Source organism: Erythrolamprus reginae, chromosome 6 (genome assembly GCF_031021105.1).
Source record: "Erythrolamprus reginae isolate rEryReg1 chromosome 6, rEryReg1.hap1, whole genome shotgun sequence".
Taxonomy (NCBI): Eukaryota; Metazoa; Chordata; class Lepidosauria; order Squamata; family Dipsadidae; genus Erythrolamprus; species Erythrolamprus reginae.
This window is the reverse complement of record NC_091955.1, coordinates 75,512,187-75,532,764: the sequence shown is the minus strand read 5'-3', so window position 1 is coordinate 75,532,764 and position 20,578 is coordinate 75,512,187. Positions and strand designations below refer to the sequence as shown.

General features: G+C 39.1%; 1 protein-coding gene across 1 annotated transcript in view; it reads left to right on the top strand.

Moving 5' to 3' along the window:
* MYBPC1 (myosin binding protein C1) overlaps positions 1 to 20,578 on the top strand; it is a 105,812-nt gene that overhangs the window by 44,785 nt on the left and 40,449 nt on the right. Inside the window, exons 12-18 of the mRNA XM_070754969.1 lie at positions 2,975 to 3,141; positions 6,156 to 6,288; positions 9,433 to 9,557; positions 12,312 to 12,417; positions 14,050 to 14,216; positions 16,566 to 16,728; positions 18,857 to 18,963. Of these exons, the coding sequence (XP_070611070.1) occupies positions 2,975 to 3,141; positions 6,156 to 6,288; positions 9,433 to 9,557; positions 12,312 to 12,417; positions 14,050 to 14,216; positions 16,566 to 16,728; positions 18,857 to 18,963 (968 nt within the window). The remainder of the gene's footprint in view (positions 1 to 2,974; positions 3,142 to 6,155; positions 6,289 to 9,432; positions 9,558 to 12,311; positions 12,418 to 14,049; positions 14,217 to 16,565; positions 16,729 to 18,856; positions 18,964 to 20,578) is intronic.

Sequence of the window (20,578 nt, the reverse complement as noted above, 5' to 3'; positions counted from 1 at the left end):
GCCCAAGCTTAGCTCCAACGTGCATGTTTGCGGTGGCCAGATGATTTTTGGCTCACACAACGGCTCTGGGAGGGCGTTTTTGGCTTCCAGAGAACCTCCGGGAGGTGAGGAAGAGCATTTTTACTCTCTCCCGGCTCCAAAGAAGCCTTTGGATCCTAGGGAGGGCGAAACATGAGCCTACTGGGCCCACCAGAAGTTGGGAAACAGGCCATTTCCAGCCTCCAGAGGGCCTCCGGGAGGGGAAGGTATTTTCACCCTCCCCGGGCATTGAATTATGGATTTGGGCACTCTTTTGGCACTCAAGGAAAAAAAGGTTCGCAATCACTGATGTAGGAGAAGGAATGGCAGACATTGGGAGTAGAATCTCTACATAGTCACAAACGCACTAAGTCCAAATTCTGTTGAATTCAGTGGATCCATATCTAACTCCTAGTTTCTTGTGCATACACATGAGGAACAACCAATCAGTTAACTCAGTGGTATCAAATTCACAGCGTCACGGCATCATCACATAATGTATCATGACCTTTTCCCCCTTCGCTAAACCGGACATGGGCGTGGCCAGCACGTGACACATCTGGCCCGTGGGCCGCAAGATTGACAGCCCTGGCTTAACTGGACCTTAACATGTCGACTTGATCTTTCACACTTGTCATGATGTCAGATTACATTATAGTCTGTATCAACGATCAATATCCTAATCATTAGATAAATCTGACCCTTTGCCTTGCATCAAATAGTGGCCAAATTCTAGATTAAACTAACAGTGGTGATGTAATCAACTAAATTTCAAAGGCAGCTGGATATGTATTTAAGTATATATATCACTTGCTGGAGAAAAAGAAATAAATATTAGAAGCTAAGTACCTTTAAAAATTTAGTTGTAATGAATGTACCAGTAGTAGTTAATGGCAGGAATTTACTGATTTGGGCTTTTTAAAAATCAAAATGACTAAAATAGTTTTACACATATTTTAATGACTTCTTTTTTTAAAAAAAACCAGACTATGGTTAATAAAGTATTTTCTGGGAAGAGAGAAGAAAGCTGCACCACTTGCTGGAGATTGGTCCTTAAAAAAATGAAAAATCCTTCTATTATTCACCCAACCTGTCTTTTCATTTATGAAATATAATTCTGGTCTCATCAAGATGCTCTCTGCTGAACTAATGAACAAATCCCGATAGAAGCACCATCTTTAATTAAATGAAGAGGCTGGAAAACGCTTGATTGCTATGATTTGAAAATCAGAATGCATCTTATTATTGATTAAAAATAAATGTGCACATCCTTATTTTGATTCCTGCTAATAGTGGCAGGTGGCTGCCTGGTAGCTTCCATAACTAGAAAGCACAGTCGAACTACTGGAATGAAAAAATGTCTCTTGAATGTATGGAAGTTCTACAACATGCTTATACACTGCTCAAAAAAATAAAGGGAACACTTAAACAACACCATATAACTCCAAGTAAATCAAACTTCTATGAAATCAAACTGTCTATTTAGGAAGCAACACTGATTGACAGTCAATTTCACATGCTGTTGTGCAAATGGAATACAGTAGTTGTGCAAATGAAATATTCAGTGAGAATATTTCATTCATTCAGATCTAGGATGTGGTATTGGAGGGTTCCCTTTATTTTTTTGAGCAGTATATTTTGATATGACTTTTGGAAAGATACTGCAGTATTCCATCAAATAGCCATGCTCAGCAAATTCTAATTGTAATAAATAAATATGCCATAAATAAAACCACTATCTTAAATATTAATGCCATAATTTAATTGCCTTAATATTTATTAGCTGCTTCCAGTTTTCTCATATATTGACAAGGTGATCGTGTAGAATTGCAACAGGTGTTGACTCACTATGTTGTCATATTAAAAGAACATAAGGTTTTTCTGCAGTGTGGTGTGATTATACCAGCTATAGTCATTGTTACCATCTTTAAAATATGAAATGATTTCATGAAGCAATTTTTAAAAATAATCTTTTCTAATAACTTTTATCTCGAGAACTGTTTATTCCAACACAGTTCTCTCTTAATTAGAGTGTAAGATTAGCATGAGACTTATGGATACGTTTTCCTCTTATGAAAGTTAATTTTTCTATGTGCAAGTATTGTATCTGAGAACAGTTTCTTTAAGAAACAGTTTTCTTCAATTATATCAGGATCGTACCAAACTAAAAATTAAAGAGTTATAAAATCCATCCTTTGTTAACCTGGTGTTATCCAGATGTGTTGGACTTTGATCTCCATGACAATTGGGAATTCTGGAACATCTACAAAAACTTCTTAGGTGGCGGGGGGGGGGGGGAAACCAGGTTGTAGAAGGCTAATTTCAAAGTGAATTTGTAAACAGAATTCTTTTGAAGGTATCTGCCTTCCATGTTGATCTCACCAATCCATCCTTGCCAAAAAAAATCTAAATATGGCAGGGGATAGCAATCTAATTGTGATAATGATGTCCTTAGAATCAAGGGCATCATTAACTAATGTCCTTTTTGTAGGTTATTAAATGGCATCTCATTATGTTTTGGACTAAAATATTAATAGATGTTTTCCATGCCTAATTCCTGATCCAACTAATCCATTTGTTGTCCATCCCAGACCCTTCACATTTCCTATTTCTAGCACACCTCATAGTTTTGAGACAATGCACAATGCAGACTTCTAGTTTCATTCTTCTGAAAATGCATAGGTTTTCAATTCAAAGGGCTAATTCAAGATCTATAATATACTGCCCACTGAAGACACGGGGTAAGTGTGCATCCTGCTATTCTCTTCCTTTCTGCTATTAAGATCTTTAACCGTATAACCAAACCCATTCCTAAGCCTAACTAAGCATTTCAGTCTTTAGTCTTCTTTGGATTTGATTTCCAGTTGCCACATTCATAAATGTACGAGATCTCATTAAACTGGGCCACATCCCTTTATTTTTCTTGGTTTTTTAAAAAATCTTTGTTCCTGATTAGGGAATTTAAACAGGAACCAGAAGAGCCAGATATAGATGTATGGGAACTCTTGAAGAATGCAAATCCTAATGACTATGAGAAGATTGCATTTCAGTATGGAATTACTGACCTGAGGGGTATGCTGAAACGTCTGAAGCGCACTCGGCGGGAAGAGAAGAAGAGTGCAGGTATCAATCGCTTGGGAATGTTGTGTCTTTCTTCCCCCAGGAATCTCCCCTCACTCTCTCTCCCACACACAAATCTTCCTTTAAAGCTTTCAGAAAAGAACATAGGGGAAGGTTTGGTAGGGAAGGTTTGCCTATTTGCCGATGACTCTAAAGTGTGCAATAGGGTTGATATTCCTGGAGGGGTCTGTAATATGGTAAATGATTTAGCTTTACTAGATAAATGGTCAAAGCAATGGAAACTGCAGTTTAATGTTTCCAAATGTAAAATAATGCACTTGGGGAAAAGGAATCCTCAATCTGAGTATTGTATTGGCAATTCTGTGTTAGCAAAAATGTCAGAAGAAAAGGATTTAGGGGTAGTGATTTCTGACAGTCTCAAAATGGGTGAATAGTGCAGTCAGGCGGTAGGGAAAGCAAGTAGGATGCTTGGCTGCATAGCTAGAGGTATAACAAGCAGGAAGAGGGAGATTGTGATCCCGCTGTATAGAGCGCTGGTGAGACCACATTTGGAATACTGTGTTCAATTCTGGAGACCTCACCTACAAAAAGATATTGACAAAATTGAACGGGTCCAAAGACGGGCTACAAGAATGGTGAAAGGTCTTAAGCATAAAATATATCAGGAAAGACTTAATGAACTCAATCTGTATAGTCTGGAGGACAGAAGGAAAAGGGGGGGACATGATTGAAACATTTAAATATGTTAAAGGGTTAAATAAGGTTCAGGAGGGAAGTGTTTTTAATAGGAAAGTGAACACAAGAACAAGGGGACACAATCTGAGGTTAGTTGGGGGAAAGATCAAAAGCAACATGAGAAAATATTATTTTACTGAAAGAATAGTAGATTCTTGGAACAAACTTCCAGCAGACGTGGTTGGTAAATCCACAGGAACTGAATTTAAACATGCCTGGGATAAACATATATCTATTGTAAGATAAAATACAGGAAATAGTATAAGGGCAGACTAGATGGACCATGAGGTCTTTTTCTGCCATCAGTCTTCTATGTTTCTAATTGGTTTTAATTAAGCAACTCCATTGCTTTTTACTGAATAAAACAAAGTTGGTCTTCCTGTATATCAAGATCAACTCAAAGCCTAAACATGGAGTGTTTAGATCTGGCCCATGGGGCTGCCATGGAAATAATGAAGGACTGACCGGTGGTGTCTCTGCCAGTGAAAACACACGCGGCCCTCCCAAGCTCCATTTTTGCTGGCAGATCACTTGGACCACCACAGTTGCACCTGACGCGAGTGATGTTGAGCTTGGCCATGCCCTCTGGCCACACCCACCTGTCCCTGCCAAGGTCAAACACATCTCTCAATGGAATTGAGTTTGACACCCCTGATGTACATTATCAGTTTAAGTATACAGCTCCACGAGCAATGACAACTCAACAGTTTCTCCACACATTTCTCTGATAATGAAAGAATAAACCATAAATACTGATAATGATAAGCTATATCATTATCTTAGCATGCGGCCCTATTCTGCCTTCTGAGTCTTTCGCTTTGTTTTCAAATCATTGCATACTAGACACAATTCAGTTAAACTGGATCTCCAGACTCCATATGTTTGAAATAGAGCTAATTATGTAGAAAGAGGTACTGAAATTTATTTATTAGATTTGTATGCCGCCCCTCTCCGAAGATTCGGGGCGGCTCACAGCAACAGAACAATACAAACCCAATAGTTAAAAACAGTTTAAAACCCTTAATATAAAAAAACAATCATACATCTCATACAAACCATATGTAAAGCGGGAACGGCCCAGGGGAATCAATTTTCCCATGCCTGACGGCAGAGGTGGGTTTTAAGGAGTTTGTGAAAGGCAAGGCGGGTGGGGGCAATTCTAATCTCTGGGGGGGAGTTGGTTCCACAGGGTCGGGGTACACAAAGTACACAATTACAATAACTTGGGAAAATTAGCATTAGCATTTAGACGTATATACCACTTCATCCTCTCCAAGTGGTTTACAGAATCAGCCTATTGCCCCCAATAATGTGGGTCCTCAATATACCCACTTTGGAAAGATGGAAGGCTGTGTCAACCGTGAGCCAGTAGTGAGATTTGAACTGCTGAACTACAGCTAGCAGTTAGCTGAAGTAGCCTGCAAGTCCTACACTCTAACCACTGCGCCACCCCGGCTCTTAAGATTGGGACCCTTCCTTCCCTGTCCCTGTCCAAATTGAGTTTGGGGGAGGAAATGTTAATTCATGAGGAAGTTCGTATTTACCTAGTGTATAGATGAAGTTCATTTTTATCTCATCTGTAGTACATGCAGCAGCAAAAATACAGATGAGAACAAGATATTAGTGAGGTTGTTTGCTTCTCTTTGCTACCATCTGATATTAACCTTGAGATTTGGTTATGACCTTTAAAGCCCTTCATGGCACTGGACCAGAATATCTCCGAGACCGCCTTCTGCCGCACGAATCCCAGCGACTGATTAGGTCCCACAGAGTGGGCCTTCTCCGGGTCCCGTCAACTAAACAATGTCGGTTGGCGGGCCCCAGGGGAAGAGCCTTCTCTGTGGCGGCCCCGACTCTCTGGAACCAACTCCCCCCAGAGATTAGGACTGCCCCTACTCTCCCTGCCTTCCGTAAACTCCTTAAAACCCACCTTTGCCGTCAGGCATGGGGGAACTGAAACACCTCCCCCGGGCATGTTTAATTTATACATGGTATGTTTGTGTGTGTGTTTGCTAGTAAATGGGGTTCCTTTTAAATATTTCTAAATGTTTTTAAAGCTATTTGGATTTGTTATGATGCGCTGTATTTTGTTGTGAGCCGCCCCGAGTCTGCGGAAAGGGGCGGCATACAAATCTAAATAATAAATAAATAAAAATAAATACATTTGCAGGTCAGATGTGGAAACTCTACTGTAATAAAATATAATTTTAAATAATCAGCTAGAACACTTCATTTCAATTTTGTGAAGTTAAATGTCAACTTTTACTTTCCAAAGGCTTTCTTTTTTAATTGAATGCCCATCATCTTTTTTCACTCAACAGCCTTTTCTAAGATTCTGGACCCTGCTTATCAAGTGGACAAAGGAGGTAGAGTAAGGTTTGCTGTGGAGCTGGCTGACCCAACAGTTGAACTGAAGTGGTATAAAAATGGCCAAGAAATACGACCAAGTGGAAAGTAAGTATGTGCATTGACTTAAGTATAAAGAAGCTTTCTTACTCTTATTTCACTGAAAGAGTAGTAGATCCTTGGAACAAACTTCCAGCAGACGTGGTTGGTAAATCCACAGTAACTGAATTTAAACATGCCTGGGATAAACATAGATCCATTGTAAGATGAAATACAGGAAATAGTATAAGGGCAGACTAGATGGACCATGAGGTCTTTTTCTGCCGTCAGTCTTCTATGTTTCTATTCTATTGGTGATGTAACCGTGGTTGCTTATTAGGCATTAGTGAAAAGTCATTCATGAATATATGGGCCTAGGGACAAGCCAACTTGGTGACATGGGACCATGGCTTCATTTATTTACTATGCAGTTTTAAGTTTATTTATGTTTGGTTTGGAATCAGTTTTGACTCCTCGTGACAGGTCCATTGAAGGTTTTTTAAACATCTTTATTCTTTATTGGCCAAGTGTGATTGGACACACAAGGAATTTGTCTTGGTGCAGATGCTCTCAGTGTACATAAAACAAAAAGATACATATGTCAAGAATCATGAGGTAAAACACTTAATGATTGTCATAGAGGGTCAAAAAAGCAATGAGGAAACAATCAATATTAATAAAAATCTTAAGGATTCAAGCAACAAGTTACAGTCATAAAGTCATAAGTGGGAGGAAATAGGTGATATGAATGATGAGAAAAAAACTAGTAGAAATAGTAGTGCAGATTTAGTAAATAGTTTGATGGTGCTGAGGGAATTATTTATTTAGCAGAATGATGGTGTTTGGGGAAAAAACTATTCTTGTTTTTTTATATTTTGATAGCGGCAAGGATAGCTTATGCCCAGCTATGGAAAAATGAAAACATACCAAAAGAAGGAATGATAATTTAAAAAATTATGGATTGTGTAGAAACGGGCATGCTAACAAGGAAATTAGAAGGGAAAGAGGATTTAGAGGATTATTATGGGATAAATTTTACAATTGGTTAAAAGAAAGAAATGACAAAGGAAGTGAAATTAAATAGAAATATAGCCCGAACGATTAACAATAGATATAAAGCAACTTTATTTGAAGTTTAAATAAAAATGTGCAAGCATAAATGTTAACAAAATAATTTTAAAATGTACATATCTCCGATTGAACTTCTGATAGAAATGGGGATATAAGTATCCAAAATGTATGTTTTTGTGTTTCTTTTCTGTGTGTGTTTTAATCGAAAAATAAAAAATAAAAATAAAAATCCCGTTCTTCCATGTTTTTTAGCACTTTATGTTGGAAAAGAACAAAGGAGTCTACATTGTTTTAGAGAAATTGTCAATAAAAAAAATTCAGCGAAGATTACTGCTCCTTGTTCTTGTGGAAGCTCTCTCCATCACTGTTCATTAGCAATGAAATCTAGGAGCAAGGAAGCAAGAAAACAAGATGATCTAGTTAATAGGACCGCTGAGGAATTAGTTTGAATGTCTAGAACCCCTTTAGTTCAGTGTTTAATATTGGATTAAAGGCGGCATAAAGCAGTGTTTTTCAACCAGTGTGCCGCGAGATATGGTCAGGTGTGCCGCGAAGCTCAGAGAGAAAGAAAGCAAGAGAGAAAGAAAGCAAGAGAGAGAGAGAAAGCAAGAGAGAAAGAAAGCAAGAGAGAGAGAGAAAGCAAGAGAGAAAGAAAGCAAGAGAGAAAGAAAGCAAGAGAGAGAGAAAGCAAGAGAGAAAGAAAGGTAAGAGAGAGAAAGCAAGAGAGAAAGAAAGCAAGAGAGAAAGAAAGCAAGAGAGAGAGAAAGCAAGAGAGAAAGAAAGCAAGAGAGAGAGAGAAAGCAAGAGAGAGAGAAAGCAAGAGAGAAAGAAAGCAAGAGAGAGAGAAAGAAAGCAAGAGAGAAAGAGCGAGAGAGAGAGAGAAAGAACAAGAGAGAAAGAAATCAAGAGAGAGAAAACAAGAGAAAGAAAGAGAGCAAGAGAGAGAGAAAGCAAGAGAGAGAAAGAACGCAAGAGAGAGAGAGAAAGAGGGGGAGGGAAGGAGAGAGAGAAAGACATAGAGGGAGGGAGGGAGGGAGAAAGAGCAAAAAAAGAGGAAGGAAGGAAGAGAAAAAGAGATGGAGAGAGAGAGAAAGAAAGAGGGAGGGAGAAAAAAATAGAGTGAAGGGGAGGAAGAGAGAGAGAGAGAATTTTTTTGTCCAAACTTTTTTTACACCCCCACCCCCCCGCTCAATGTGCCCCAGGATTTTGTAAATGTAAAAAATGTGCCGCTGCTCAAAAAAGGTTGAAAATCACTGGCATAAAGGACAATATAGTCCTCCTTTAAGTTAACCTTCTGACCCAAGTGTGAAAGGATTTCAAATTCCAAAATATAGTCTGCATCTTTTTCAATACTTTCTTCCCCAAAGCCCAGGACTTCTCTTAAGAACGAACTGGCCTCAATACATCAAGTCCAGACTATTGAGCAGCTGCAGGATGGCAATGAGATTTGGTCATTATTGACCTGAAACAAATGTGAACCAATGACCTTAAGGTGAAAGGCACTATATCCCATTACGTACCCCATGAGCCATATGGCCTACCAGAAATGTTGGCTGCTTGGCCCCAGCTATTATTGTACTTTTGAAAATATGTCAAGAGTGCAGGAATGGAACTAGGCTCCTGTTACGGTTATTTCCATCTTCCCCGAGCTAGGGTTTCAACTACTGTTGTGTTCAGAACTCTTGAAGTTTGCAATGCATGTTTCCCCATGAAAGTTTTAGGGCCAATTGTTTAATCTGTTTTTGCATCAGTCTTGGCCCCAAATGCTAAAAAAGCACTGGACCTGTGGACATGGAGGCATTTGGTACAAAAAATATCCGCCAGAGAAGAGACAAGAGAATCATTTTTGATTAGGGGAAAATCCCTCATTGTTGTCAAGACTACAGCAAGAAGGAAAGGGCTAAATATATCCACCTCCAAATTGCTACCATGATCCCTAACTTCACATAGCCTATCTATCTATCTACAGTTTAAAAAAGAAACCTGAATGCCAGACACAGTGACCTAATTAGATAAGTGTTTTTGAATACCTCCTGTTGCATCAATCACTTTACAGTGAAGTGCCCACTTAGGATCTGAAGGCTGAAGAATCATTATATCTTCTAATAATTCCAACTTTCTTAATCTGCCATTTCCCCATAGATACATATTTGAACACAAAGGTAACGAGCGAATTCTATTTATCAACAACTGCTCGCTGCTAGATGATGCCCGTTATCATGTCACAGCTGGAGATGAGAAATGTTCTACTGAATTGTTTGTTAGAGGTACAGTAATGAATCATTGTTGTTATTTCAAAGCTTTGTTCTATTTATTTAATAGAGTGAAATTTCAATTCAATGCTGTTCAATAAAGTATGTTAGATTTCAGATTAAACACAGACAATTTAAACTCAAGTTTATCTCCATTTAACAGACAATCACACTCATTTTGCAGACAAATGGGGAAATTTCAATAAGCTCTAAAAAATGGAGGATCCAATATATCTCTGCAGAGTTCTGCTGTTATTTCTGGTTGAATGGGTGGGTGGGGATCTTAGAATCCAATGCAAAGTAGATCCAATTGTATAACCCTAACATGTAATGCCAACTAGCCTCTGAAATCCCCGAGAACTTCATTTTTCCAGGTGCTATATAGGAACTTGGTCTCTCTGATTCAAAGAAAGCTATAGCATGAGAAATCACCTAATATCAGAGATGGCTTGTTTAGGAATAGAATAGAATAGAACAGAACAGAAACATAATTGGACATACAAGGGATTTGTCTTTGGTGCATAAGAAAAAAAGAGATAAAAATACATTCATCTAGAATCATAAGATGTAACACTTAGTAATAGTTATAGGTTACTAATAAGCAATCAAATCCAACTAGAAAAAAACAGAATATACAATATGCTCGTAAAATATGCTCGTAAAAATACAAGCAGCATGGTTATAGTCATAAGTGGGAAGAGATAGGTAATAGGAAGGATGATGATGATAATAATAATAATAATAATAATAATAATAATAATAATAATAATAATAAACAATAAACAACAATAGATTGGGATCGCCAAACATAATTCGCCACTACATCACACAGTCTTAGGTGCTTGGGAAGCACCCGACTGGTGATGAAATGCGAAATCCAGCATAGTGATCTCGTTTGCTGTGTTGTATTGACATAATAATAATAACAATAATAATGATAATGATAATAATGATAATAATAATAATAATAATGTCGTCTTAGTAAATACAGTAGTTTGACAGTGTTGTGGGAATTACTTATTTAGCAGAGTGATGGCATTCGGGGAGAAAATATCCTTGTCTCTAGTTGTTCTGGTATGCAGTGCCCTATAGAATTGTTTTGAGAGATATGCAGGCTGCTATCATCAATTGACTGATTTATTATTATTATCATCATTTATTGGATTTGTATGCCGCCCCTCTCCACAGACTCGGGGCGGCTAACAACAATGATAAAAAACAACATGTAACAATCCAATTAATAAAACAACTAAAAACCCTTGTTATAAAACCAAACATACACACAAACATACCATGCATAACTTGTAGTGGCCTAGGGGGAAGGAATATCTTAACTCCCCCATGCCTAGCGACATAAGTGAGTCTTGAGTAGTTTACAAAAGACAGGGAGGGTGGGGGCAGTTCTAATCTCCGGGGGGAGTTGGTTCCAGAGGGCCGGGGCCACCACAGAGAAGGCTCTTCTCCTGGGGCCCGCCAAACGACATTGTTTAGTCGACGGGACCCGGAGAAGGCCAACTGTGTGGGACCTTATCAGTCGCTGGGATTCGTGCGGTAGCAGGTGGTTCCGGAGGCAATTTGGTCCAATGCCATGTAGGGCTTTAGCTTGGTTTCAGTGAAACAGAGAGCTGCTGAATTGTAAAAATCAGAATTGCATCTATTTAAAAGAAGCATTTCATCCATCTTATTAGTGAATGAGGTAAATTAATCAGAAAGAGTGAAGGGAGAGGGAGTTTTATCCCACTTTTCCTTAGTCTATTCAAAATTCCCAGTTGCTTACTCCTTTTCTGCCTCCGGTGTCTCTTCTATTTGTTTTTGTTTATTCATTGTTCAGAGGAAGTTGCTTCTTCCTCTGATAGAACATCTTCTGCATTTGTAAAGACGGGGCGAGGGGGAAGTCACAGAAACCTGCCCATGAAGGGAGCATTGCTTGATGCTTAGTGGTTTTTTTCTTGAGTATCCTCGTCGCCACTGTTAAATCAGGAGACTGGAGACCATGGGCTAATAACAGCTCTTTTATTAGATTAGATTAGATTAGATTTATTGGATTTATATGCCACCCCTCTCCGCAAACTCGGGGCGGCTCACAACAATAATAAAAAACAGTACATAATAACAAATCCAATGCCCACCAATCTAATTACAATTTAAAATTCATAAATTCATAAAAACATAAAAACAGTCCCAATAAATATAAAAAACAGGCACACAGTCAATCAGTCAAATGGCAAAAACAACATGGGCAAGGGGCAGAGAACGATCAGGAGTGTTCAGCTCAGTTCACAGTCTCCAACAGAGAACAGCGGCTCAAGCCGCGTCTATTTATACTTTTCAAAAGTGCGGGAAAACCATTTGACAGTTATTTGATTTTGGCGGCAAGTCTATTTGACTTGCTGCGCCTTAACCAATCAGCGATTGGCTTTCAACAGTTTAACAAGACATAACAAAGTCCATAGTAAATCACAGATGATAAAAAACAGCAAAACTATCAGAGAGCATTTCACCATGGCTGTCATTGGCTGCAGGCTTTGACGAATGAAGGCAAATATACGTGTCCCAGGATAGGATCCCATCTGGGTCAATTAATGGGACCAGAGGTTTTATCTTCTGAGTTTTCAGACTCGTGCTGGAGCACCTCTTCAGGGAACGCCTTTCTAGCAGGGTGTGTGCTATTCTATGTGTGGTGTTTATAGGGTCTGTTGTAAGTGGATTTTTTAAAAAAGAGTCTTTGTGATCATTTGTTTACAATATTATTTATTTTTCTTCCTTCAGAGCCTCCAGTAATAGTGACAAAAGGCTTGGAAGATACCAGTGGTTACATTGGTGACAGAATAGAACTACCAGTTGAAGTGTCTGAAGATGATGCAAATGTGAAATGGTAGGCAACTTACGTCTTTCTTTCATAAACATTTTAAACCCGAATTCACGAATGTCAGGGGTAATGAATCAAGACAGTCGCACCTAATTTCACTCCCATTTTTTTTACCTGAGTTTGATTATGACTCTTTAGCTGAATTGGATCGTTATGAACCAAACACCATTATATTTTCTAAAGTAGAACAAAAGAGCCAGAATGCACATGGAATTATGCAGCAATAAGAATTTTGCATGTCTCTATGTAGAGTATTTCCCGGGAATAAAGAAAACGGAACTTCTATGGTTCATACCAGGTGAAGGCTTCAATGTGCACATATACGAGATCCCTTCTAGATGCCAATTTGTTTTATTTAGCTATTGAAAAAAAGTTGGCGAAATTTAATAACAGTGTGGAAATGATGGTAAAAACTCTTGCATTAGATAGATTAGGTCTTATGACCAAAATAACCCATCCAACTATATAGAACTATGATTTTGCTAAAAGTGAAAACCAAAAATAATTTTCACGCTTATCTGGTTTCTGATATATATATATATCAGAAACCATACATATACGTATATGTAGGTCTTGGTATATGTCTGGGAAAGGACCCGAATACAGTGTTTCCTCGATTTCCGCAGGGGATGCGTTCCGAGACCGCCCGCGAAAGTCGAATTTCCACGAAGTAGAGATGCGGAAGTAAATACACTATTTTTGGCTATGGACAGTATCACAAGCCATCCCTTAACACTTTAAACCCCTAAATTACCATTTCCCATTCCCTTAACAACCATTTACTCACCATTATTACTGGTACTCACCATTGAATAAGACACTTAGTGATCCTGATATTTATAAACATAATTATTTATTAACAATCATTATATTTTTGTTATTTATTTGCAAAAATTATTAGTTTGGCGATGACATATGACGTCATCGGGTGGGAAAAACCATGGTATAGGAAAAAAACCGTGAAGTATTTTTTAATTAATATTTTTTGAAAAACCGTGGTATAGGCTATTTGCTAAGTTCGAACCCGCGAAAATCGAGGGAACACTGTACACCAAGACCTACATACCTATACGAAAATGAAACGTGAAAATCTACGAAAACACACACACACACAAAATGGTGCAACATAGATCAATACCATGCACCTTTGTATATCCATGCAGTTACAGTACAAGCTTACCTATCTTTGATCATAATCACAGATGCTAGTATGCTTATCGTTAAAAAAACAAAACTAAGTTAAACTCTGCAACTTTATACCTGAACCTACTTGGTCAAAATTTCCCCCATCCCACTATCCCTATACCATGCTTTTCTTCCCCCCCCCCCTTTTCTTTTCTTTCTTGTTTCATTTAAAAGATGGCTTTTTTTCCCAATCAAATAAAGATTTTGATTGGATTTGGATTTGGATTTATTGGATTTATATGCCGCCCCTCTCCGCAAACTCGGGGCGGCTCACAACAACAATAAAAAACAGTACAGTACATAATACCAAATCCAATGCCCACCCATCTAGTTACAATTTAAAATTAATAATCTCATAAAAACAGTATATATAAAAAACATGCCCTTTTTTAAAGCAAAAGTAATTTCAAGTTAATCATAACGTTTTGAATTGTTGTTGTTCTTGTTCATCAGGTTTAAGAATGGTGTGGAGTTGCCCCTTGATAGTAAATCAAGATATAAAGTTAAAATCGAGGGTAAAAAGCACACTTTGATTATTGAAGAAGCAACAAAAATGGACAATGCAACTTACTCAGTCATGACAACCGGAGGACAATCGGCTGCCAAGCTCAGCGTTGGTTGTGAGTGAAGATTGTATTTCTAGTTTATTAGCAGGAATCCTTTTTTAAAAAACAATATTTACTATTAGCATGTCCTTGTCATCTCATGAATAGGCTTTGACTGCTTTGAAGATAAATTGGTATGCTAATTTGCTAAGTCGTAAATTATTGGTGAACAATATGGTTAACAAATTAGTTGTATACGTGGAAGGTTTGCATGGTAACATCATAAATCTATGGGGATTAGCTTAACTATATCTTATGTACTTACAGAGAATACGGGGGGAAATGCAAATTATACTAATTTACATATATTGAGTATTTATTGACAATTTATTTATTTATTCATTTATTTGTCAAACAAGTATAGTATTATAGTACATATTAACATAACATAAAATAACATAACATAAGTGGTGGTGCCGTGGATATTGCCTATCTGGACTTCAGCAAAGCCTTTGATACGGTTCCACATAAAGAGCTGATAGATAAATTAGTGAAGTTTGGACTCAATCCCTGGATAGTTCAGTGGATTTCAAGCTGGCTGAAGCATAGACATCAGAGAGTTATTGTTAATCGCGAGTATTCTGAGCAGAGACAGGTTACAAGCGGTGTGCGACAAGGGTCTGTTCTGGGTCCTATTCTTTTTAATATGTTTGTGAGTGACATAGGGGAAGGTTTGGTAGGGAAGGTTTGCCTATTTGCCGATGACTCTAAAGTGTGCAATAGGGTTGATATTCCTGGAGGGGTCTGCAATATGGTAAATGATTTAGCTTTACTAGATAAATGGTCAAAGCAATGGAAACTGCAGTTTAATGTTTCCAAATGTAAAATGATGCACTTGGGGAAAAGGAATCCTCAATCTGAGTATTGCACTGGCAGTTCTGTGTTAGCAAATACTTCAGAAAAGAAGGATTTAGGGGTAGTGATTTCTGACAGTCTCAAAATGGGTGAGCAGTGTGGTCGGGCGGTAGGAAAAGCAAGTAGGATGCTTGGCTGCATAGCTAGAGGTATAACAAGCAGGAAGAGGGAGATTGTGATCCCGCTATATAGAGCACTGGTGAGACCACATTTGGAATACTGTGTTCAGTTCTGGAGACCTCACCTACAAAAAAGATATTGACAAAATTGAACGGGTCCAAAGACGGGCTACAAGAATGGTGGAAGGTCTTAAGCATAAAACGTATCAGGAAAGACTTAATGAACTCAATCTGTAAAGTCTGGAGGACAGAAGGAAAAGGGGGTACGTGATCGAAACATTTAAATATGTTAAAGGGTTAAATAAGGTTCAGGAGGGAAGTGTTTTTAATAGGAAAGTGAACACAAGAACAAGGGGACACAATCTGAAGTTAGTTGGGGGAAAGATCAAAAGCAACGTGAGAAAATATTATTTCACTGAAAGAGTAGTGGATCCTTGGAACAAACTTCCAGCAGACGTGGTTGGTAAATCCACAGTAACTGAATTTAAACATGCCTGGGATAAACATATATCCATTGTAAGATAAAATATAGGAAATAGTATAAGGGCAGACTAGATGGACCATGAGGTCTTTTTCTGCCGTCAGTCTTCTATGTTTCTATGTTTCTAAGTAGAATGTAGTAATAGAAAGGATAATAAGACAGTAGGACAGGGACATTAGGCACAAAAGTGCACTTATTCACCCCCCCCCCCTTACAGACCTCTTAGAAAAAGGGAGAGGTCAATTGTAGGTAATGTAAGGTTGAAGGTTTTGGGGTTGGGGGAAGCAACAGCAGAGTCAGGTAATGATTTCCAGGCGGTGACCAATTACTACGTACAAACTCCATATATTGAAAATATAATCTCAAATTGTTGCATTACTATTCTTTTTACGATGTTTATCACCTATATCACACTATGGAAATTGTATTCTTCCTTCTTTATTGTTTGCCACTTTGTTTGTTTTTCAGTTTATGTTGTTTTTGCCTTTTTAAAATGTATAATAACCCATGAAAAATATTTGTTAAAAAGAAGAAGATAAGTTGGTACGAACGGTACCTTTAGTTGATCCAAAATGTGATGGCCTGCCTGTTGACATATCAATAGGAGATTAAGTAATGTAACATTTGTACGGCAAGAATGGTTCTGAGTCTAATTCAACAGATTATCACTTTTAAATTCCTCTATCCTTGATACCTAGATACCTAAGGAGAATCTTTCCAGTCTAAGTGTGATCTATCCTATGATTCTGAGGGCGGATACATAAAGGGAGATGGGAACTTAAACTTTTATCTTCTCAAATGCCGCCACCCCCCCAAAAAAAAAATTGGAATCCCATTCCTCTTGATCTAGTCTGGTGTCACTGACTAAATAAAACTTAACTAGCAGTTTTTCATTCCTCATTTCTTAAGTGAGGCCACTGAAGATATTGCATCCACTGGAAGATCAGACCGTCAGGCTCGGCAAAGAGATCTCTTTGAAGTGTGAGATTTCTGAGAACGTAGAAGGAAAGTGGTACAAAAATGGCCAGCTGCTCCAGCCCAGTGATCGCATCAAGTTGTATCACAAAGGAAGGTAAGCTTTTAACTTACACCAGGAGAAATAATGATAGTAAAAGCAATGGATTTTGTCAAAGATATTTGTGAAGTTTGTTTATTTTTATTTACTTTTATTTATTTAGCTTATCAAACATGTATGAGATAACAGGTATAAGCAGTAATGGGCAGCCAAAAATTTTACTGCCACACTGTGGGGTGTGGCTTATTTTGTGGGTGTGGCTTAATGGTCATGTGACTGGGTAGGAGTGGATTGCTGACCATGTGATCAGGTGGGAGCGGCTTGAACGATCTTCATCGTTCAAGTGAACTGTTAAGTCCTTGACTTACAACCTTACCAGTGTCGCTCGCTGGGGTGGCAATTTGCTTCACGTTTCCCGCGCTCTCCTTCCTGGGTCGCCCCCCTGCCTCAGGCTTAGTAACTAGGCGAACAGGTGCTGCCAGAATCATAAATGCTGCCTTCTGCTTGCACCTCAGATGGGAGGTGGCCACGTGAGGCTGGAGGGGAGAGAGGGAAGCTCGGCCTAGGCCAGGAAGGAGGAAAGAGGAAAAAAGCAAGGAGTACAGACGCAGCAGCAGCAGCAGCAGGGAAAAAAAGGAGAGCCAAGCCAAGACCGGTAATCCAGGAAGTGACAGCCGCCAATCAGCTGGAGCTACATGCACATCTTCATTTCCACCAGTGGAACTGCATTCCACCCCGTCCTGCCTGCTACCCACTCTTGGGTATAAGTAAAAATATGAACATGAGCACAGGGAATAAGTATGAATAAATGGGGACAGTAGGACAGGGCCAGTCGGCACAATGGTATGCTTATGCATGCCCGCTTTTACAGACCACTTAAGAAATTGCGTAAGGTCCACCATAGACAGTTTGAGGTTAAAGCTATGGTGATTTAAGGAAGCAACAATGGAGTCAGGTGGAGCATTCCAGACAATTGCAGCTGATCCGAGAGATTAGAATTGCCCCCACCCTCCTTGCCTTTCGAAAGCTGCTTAAAACCGACCTCGGCCGCCAGGCATGGGGGAACTGAGATATACTATCCCCCTAGGCCTTTACAATTTTATGCATGGTATGTCTGTATGTATGATTGGTTTTTATATAATGGATTTTTAACTGTTTTTAGTATTGGATTTTGTTATATACTGTTTTATTGCTGTTGTTAGCCGCCCCGAGTCTGCGGAGAGGGGCGGCATACAAATCCAATAAATAAGTAAGTAAGTAAGTAAGTAAGTAAGTTAGTTAGTAAGTAAGTAAGTAAGTAAGTAAGTAAGTAAGTAAGTAAATAAATAAATAAATAAATAAATTTACCGCTCTATTGAACCAGGATTTTTTTTTAAAAAAAACACATTTTGGTCTAACGATTATTGCTCCAAATGATTCCATTCATGCTTCAGATAAAGTTGGCAATGATCTAGTTGTGTGCAAAAGTCTGTGGTTTCCAGTTTAGTTGTCCTTTTGTCTTTACCCTCACCCAGTTTCTCCAGGGTGGGGCCCTCTGCCCCATGTAGGAATAAGAATACAGTGATACCTTGTCTTACAAACTTAATTGGTTCTGGGATGAGGTTCTTAAGGTGAAAAGTTTGTAAGACGAAACAATGTTTCCCATAGGAATCAATGGAAAAGCAATTAATCCGTGCAAGCCCAAAATTCACCCCTTTTGCCAGCCGAAGCGCCCGTTTTTGCACTGCTGTGATTCCCCTGAGGCTCCCCTCCATAGGAAACCCCACCTCCGGACCTCTGTGTTTTTGCAATGCTGCAATTTCACCGAGGCTCCCCTCACTGGGAAACCCCACCTCTGGACTTCCGTTGCCAGCGAAGTGCCCATTTTGCGCTGCTGGGATTCCCCTGCTGGGATTCCCTTGCAGCATCACAAAAACACGGAAGTTCGGAGGTGGGGTTTCCCATGGAGGGGAGCCTCAGGGGAATCCCAGCAGCGCAAAAATGGGTGCTTCGCTGGCAACAGAAGTCTGGAGGCGGGGCATCCCAGCGGCGGCGGTGGGTTTGTAAGGTGAAAATAGTTTGTAAGAAGAGGCAAAAAAATCTTAAACCCCGGGTTTGTATCTCGAAAAGTTTGTATGACGAGGCGTTTGTAACATGAGGTATCACTGTATTTATTTTGGTTTCCTATCTTGACTTTTTTTCATAGAATCCATCGGTTAATTATTGGTAGCTCACTGGTAGAGGATGATGGTGAATACACGTTTGTTCCAGATGCCTACAATGTCAACATCCCTTGTAAAGTTCATATTATAGGTAACTCCTATGTTTTTCTCTTTTTTTGATTCTGTCATGTATTTCTATAATAAGACAAATGCACAGAAGTGACGTGATGTTCCTAAAATGGACTGGTTGTTGAATGTTCTTAAAGTCAACTGAGTTATAACTGTCTTGCCATGTTAGGACCACAACTTCAAGATTCCCAGGCAGTAGCCAGAGTTTCTAGTCTATTTCTTGCATTTCAACCTTATGGAATTCTAGAATTCTACATAATTTGCAGTGATCATGTTGGCCATTTCTACAGTGAAATTGTGTTTTAAATATTGTAGAAAATGGCCTAGTAGATATTGATCTGGACTGGAATGAATCAGGAGGAAAGCATTAAAGGTGTGGAATTTATTCTATGCTGTGGAATTAAAGCCCTTCATGGCACCGGACCAGAATATCTTTGGGACCGCCTCCTGCCACACGAATCCCAGCGACCGGTTAGGTCCCACAGAGTCGGCCTTCTTCGGGTCCCGTCGACTAAACAATGTCATCTGGCGGGACCCAGGGGAAGAGCCTTCTCTGTGGGGGGGCCGACCCTCTGGAACCAGCTCCCCCCTGAAATTAGGATTGCCCCCACCCTCCCTGCCTTTCGTAAACTCCTTAAGACCCACCTCTGCCGTCAGACAGGGGGGAACTAAAACACCTCCCCCTTGCCCATGTTGTTTTGTTGATTGATTGACTGTGTGCCTGTTTTTTTATATATATTGGGATTGTTTTATGAAATTACTAATTTTAAATTGTAATTAGATTGGTGGGCATTGGATTTTTATTATTGTTGTGAGCCGCCCCGAGTTTGTGGAGAGGGGCGGCATATAAATCCAATAAATCTAATCTAATCTAAATCTAAAGGCTTTGACAGCATTGAATAAAGTAAATATTTATGTGACTACTAATAACCACAAGTCACAACATTAATGATGTCATGCCCCATATAGATAATATAGTGTATCTATCAAGAAGAGGCTTCATCTTGATGAAGGTTTATGCAAAGGACTTCTTCATAACAATATGATGCAATAATCTGTCCCCTCTAAAGCAGGAATGTCAAACTCACAGCGTCATGATATCGTTGTGTGATGTATCATGACCTTTTCCCACCTCGCTAAACCAGGGATTGGCGTGATCGATCTGCAAGTTTGAAGGAAGTGAAAGTGTTACATTGCTTCACTTCACATCACCCTCTGGCCTCCCAAAGTGCATCGCATCTTTGCAGTGACAAGGCAACACAATTCTCTTGATAAAATGCCTTTCCCCCCCTTTTCATTTACGGCAGCTTTGAAAGGTGGGAAAAAGTCAGACATATGCAGTAAATGTAATTTTCTAGGTTTCACACCCTCGGAAAATACACCTGGTTAACTTCTTTTAACTTTTAACTTCCTTTCAACTCCAACCAAGGATACACTGTCCATTTAGGGCTGACTAGATCACATCGTATTTTACTTACTTATTTATTTTTACTTAGAGATGCCAGGAAGAATGGAAAGGAATGGAATGGAAGTGTGGAGTGGAATGAAAGTGTGGAGTGGAGTGGAGTAGAATGGAATGAAATGGAAATGTGGAGTGGAGTGGAATGAATTTTAGGGCTGACTAGAGCACATCATAA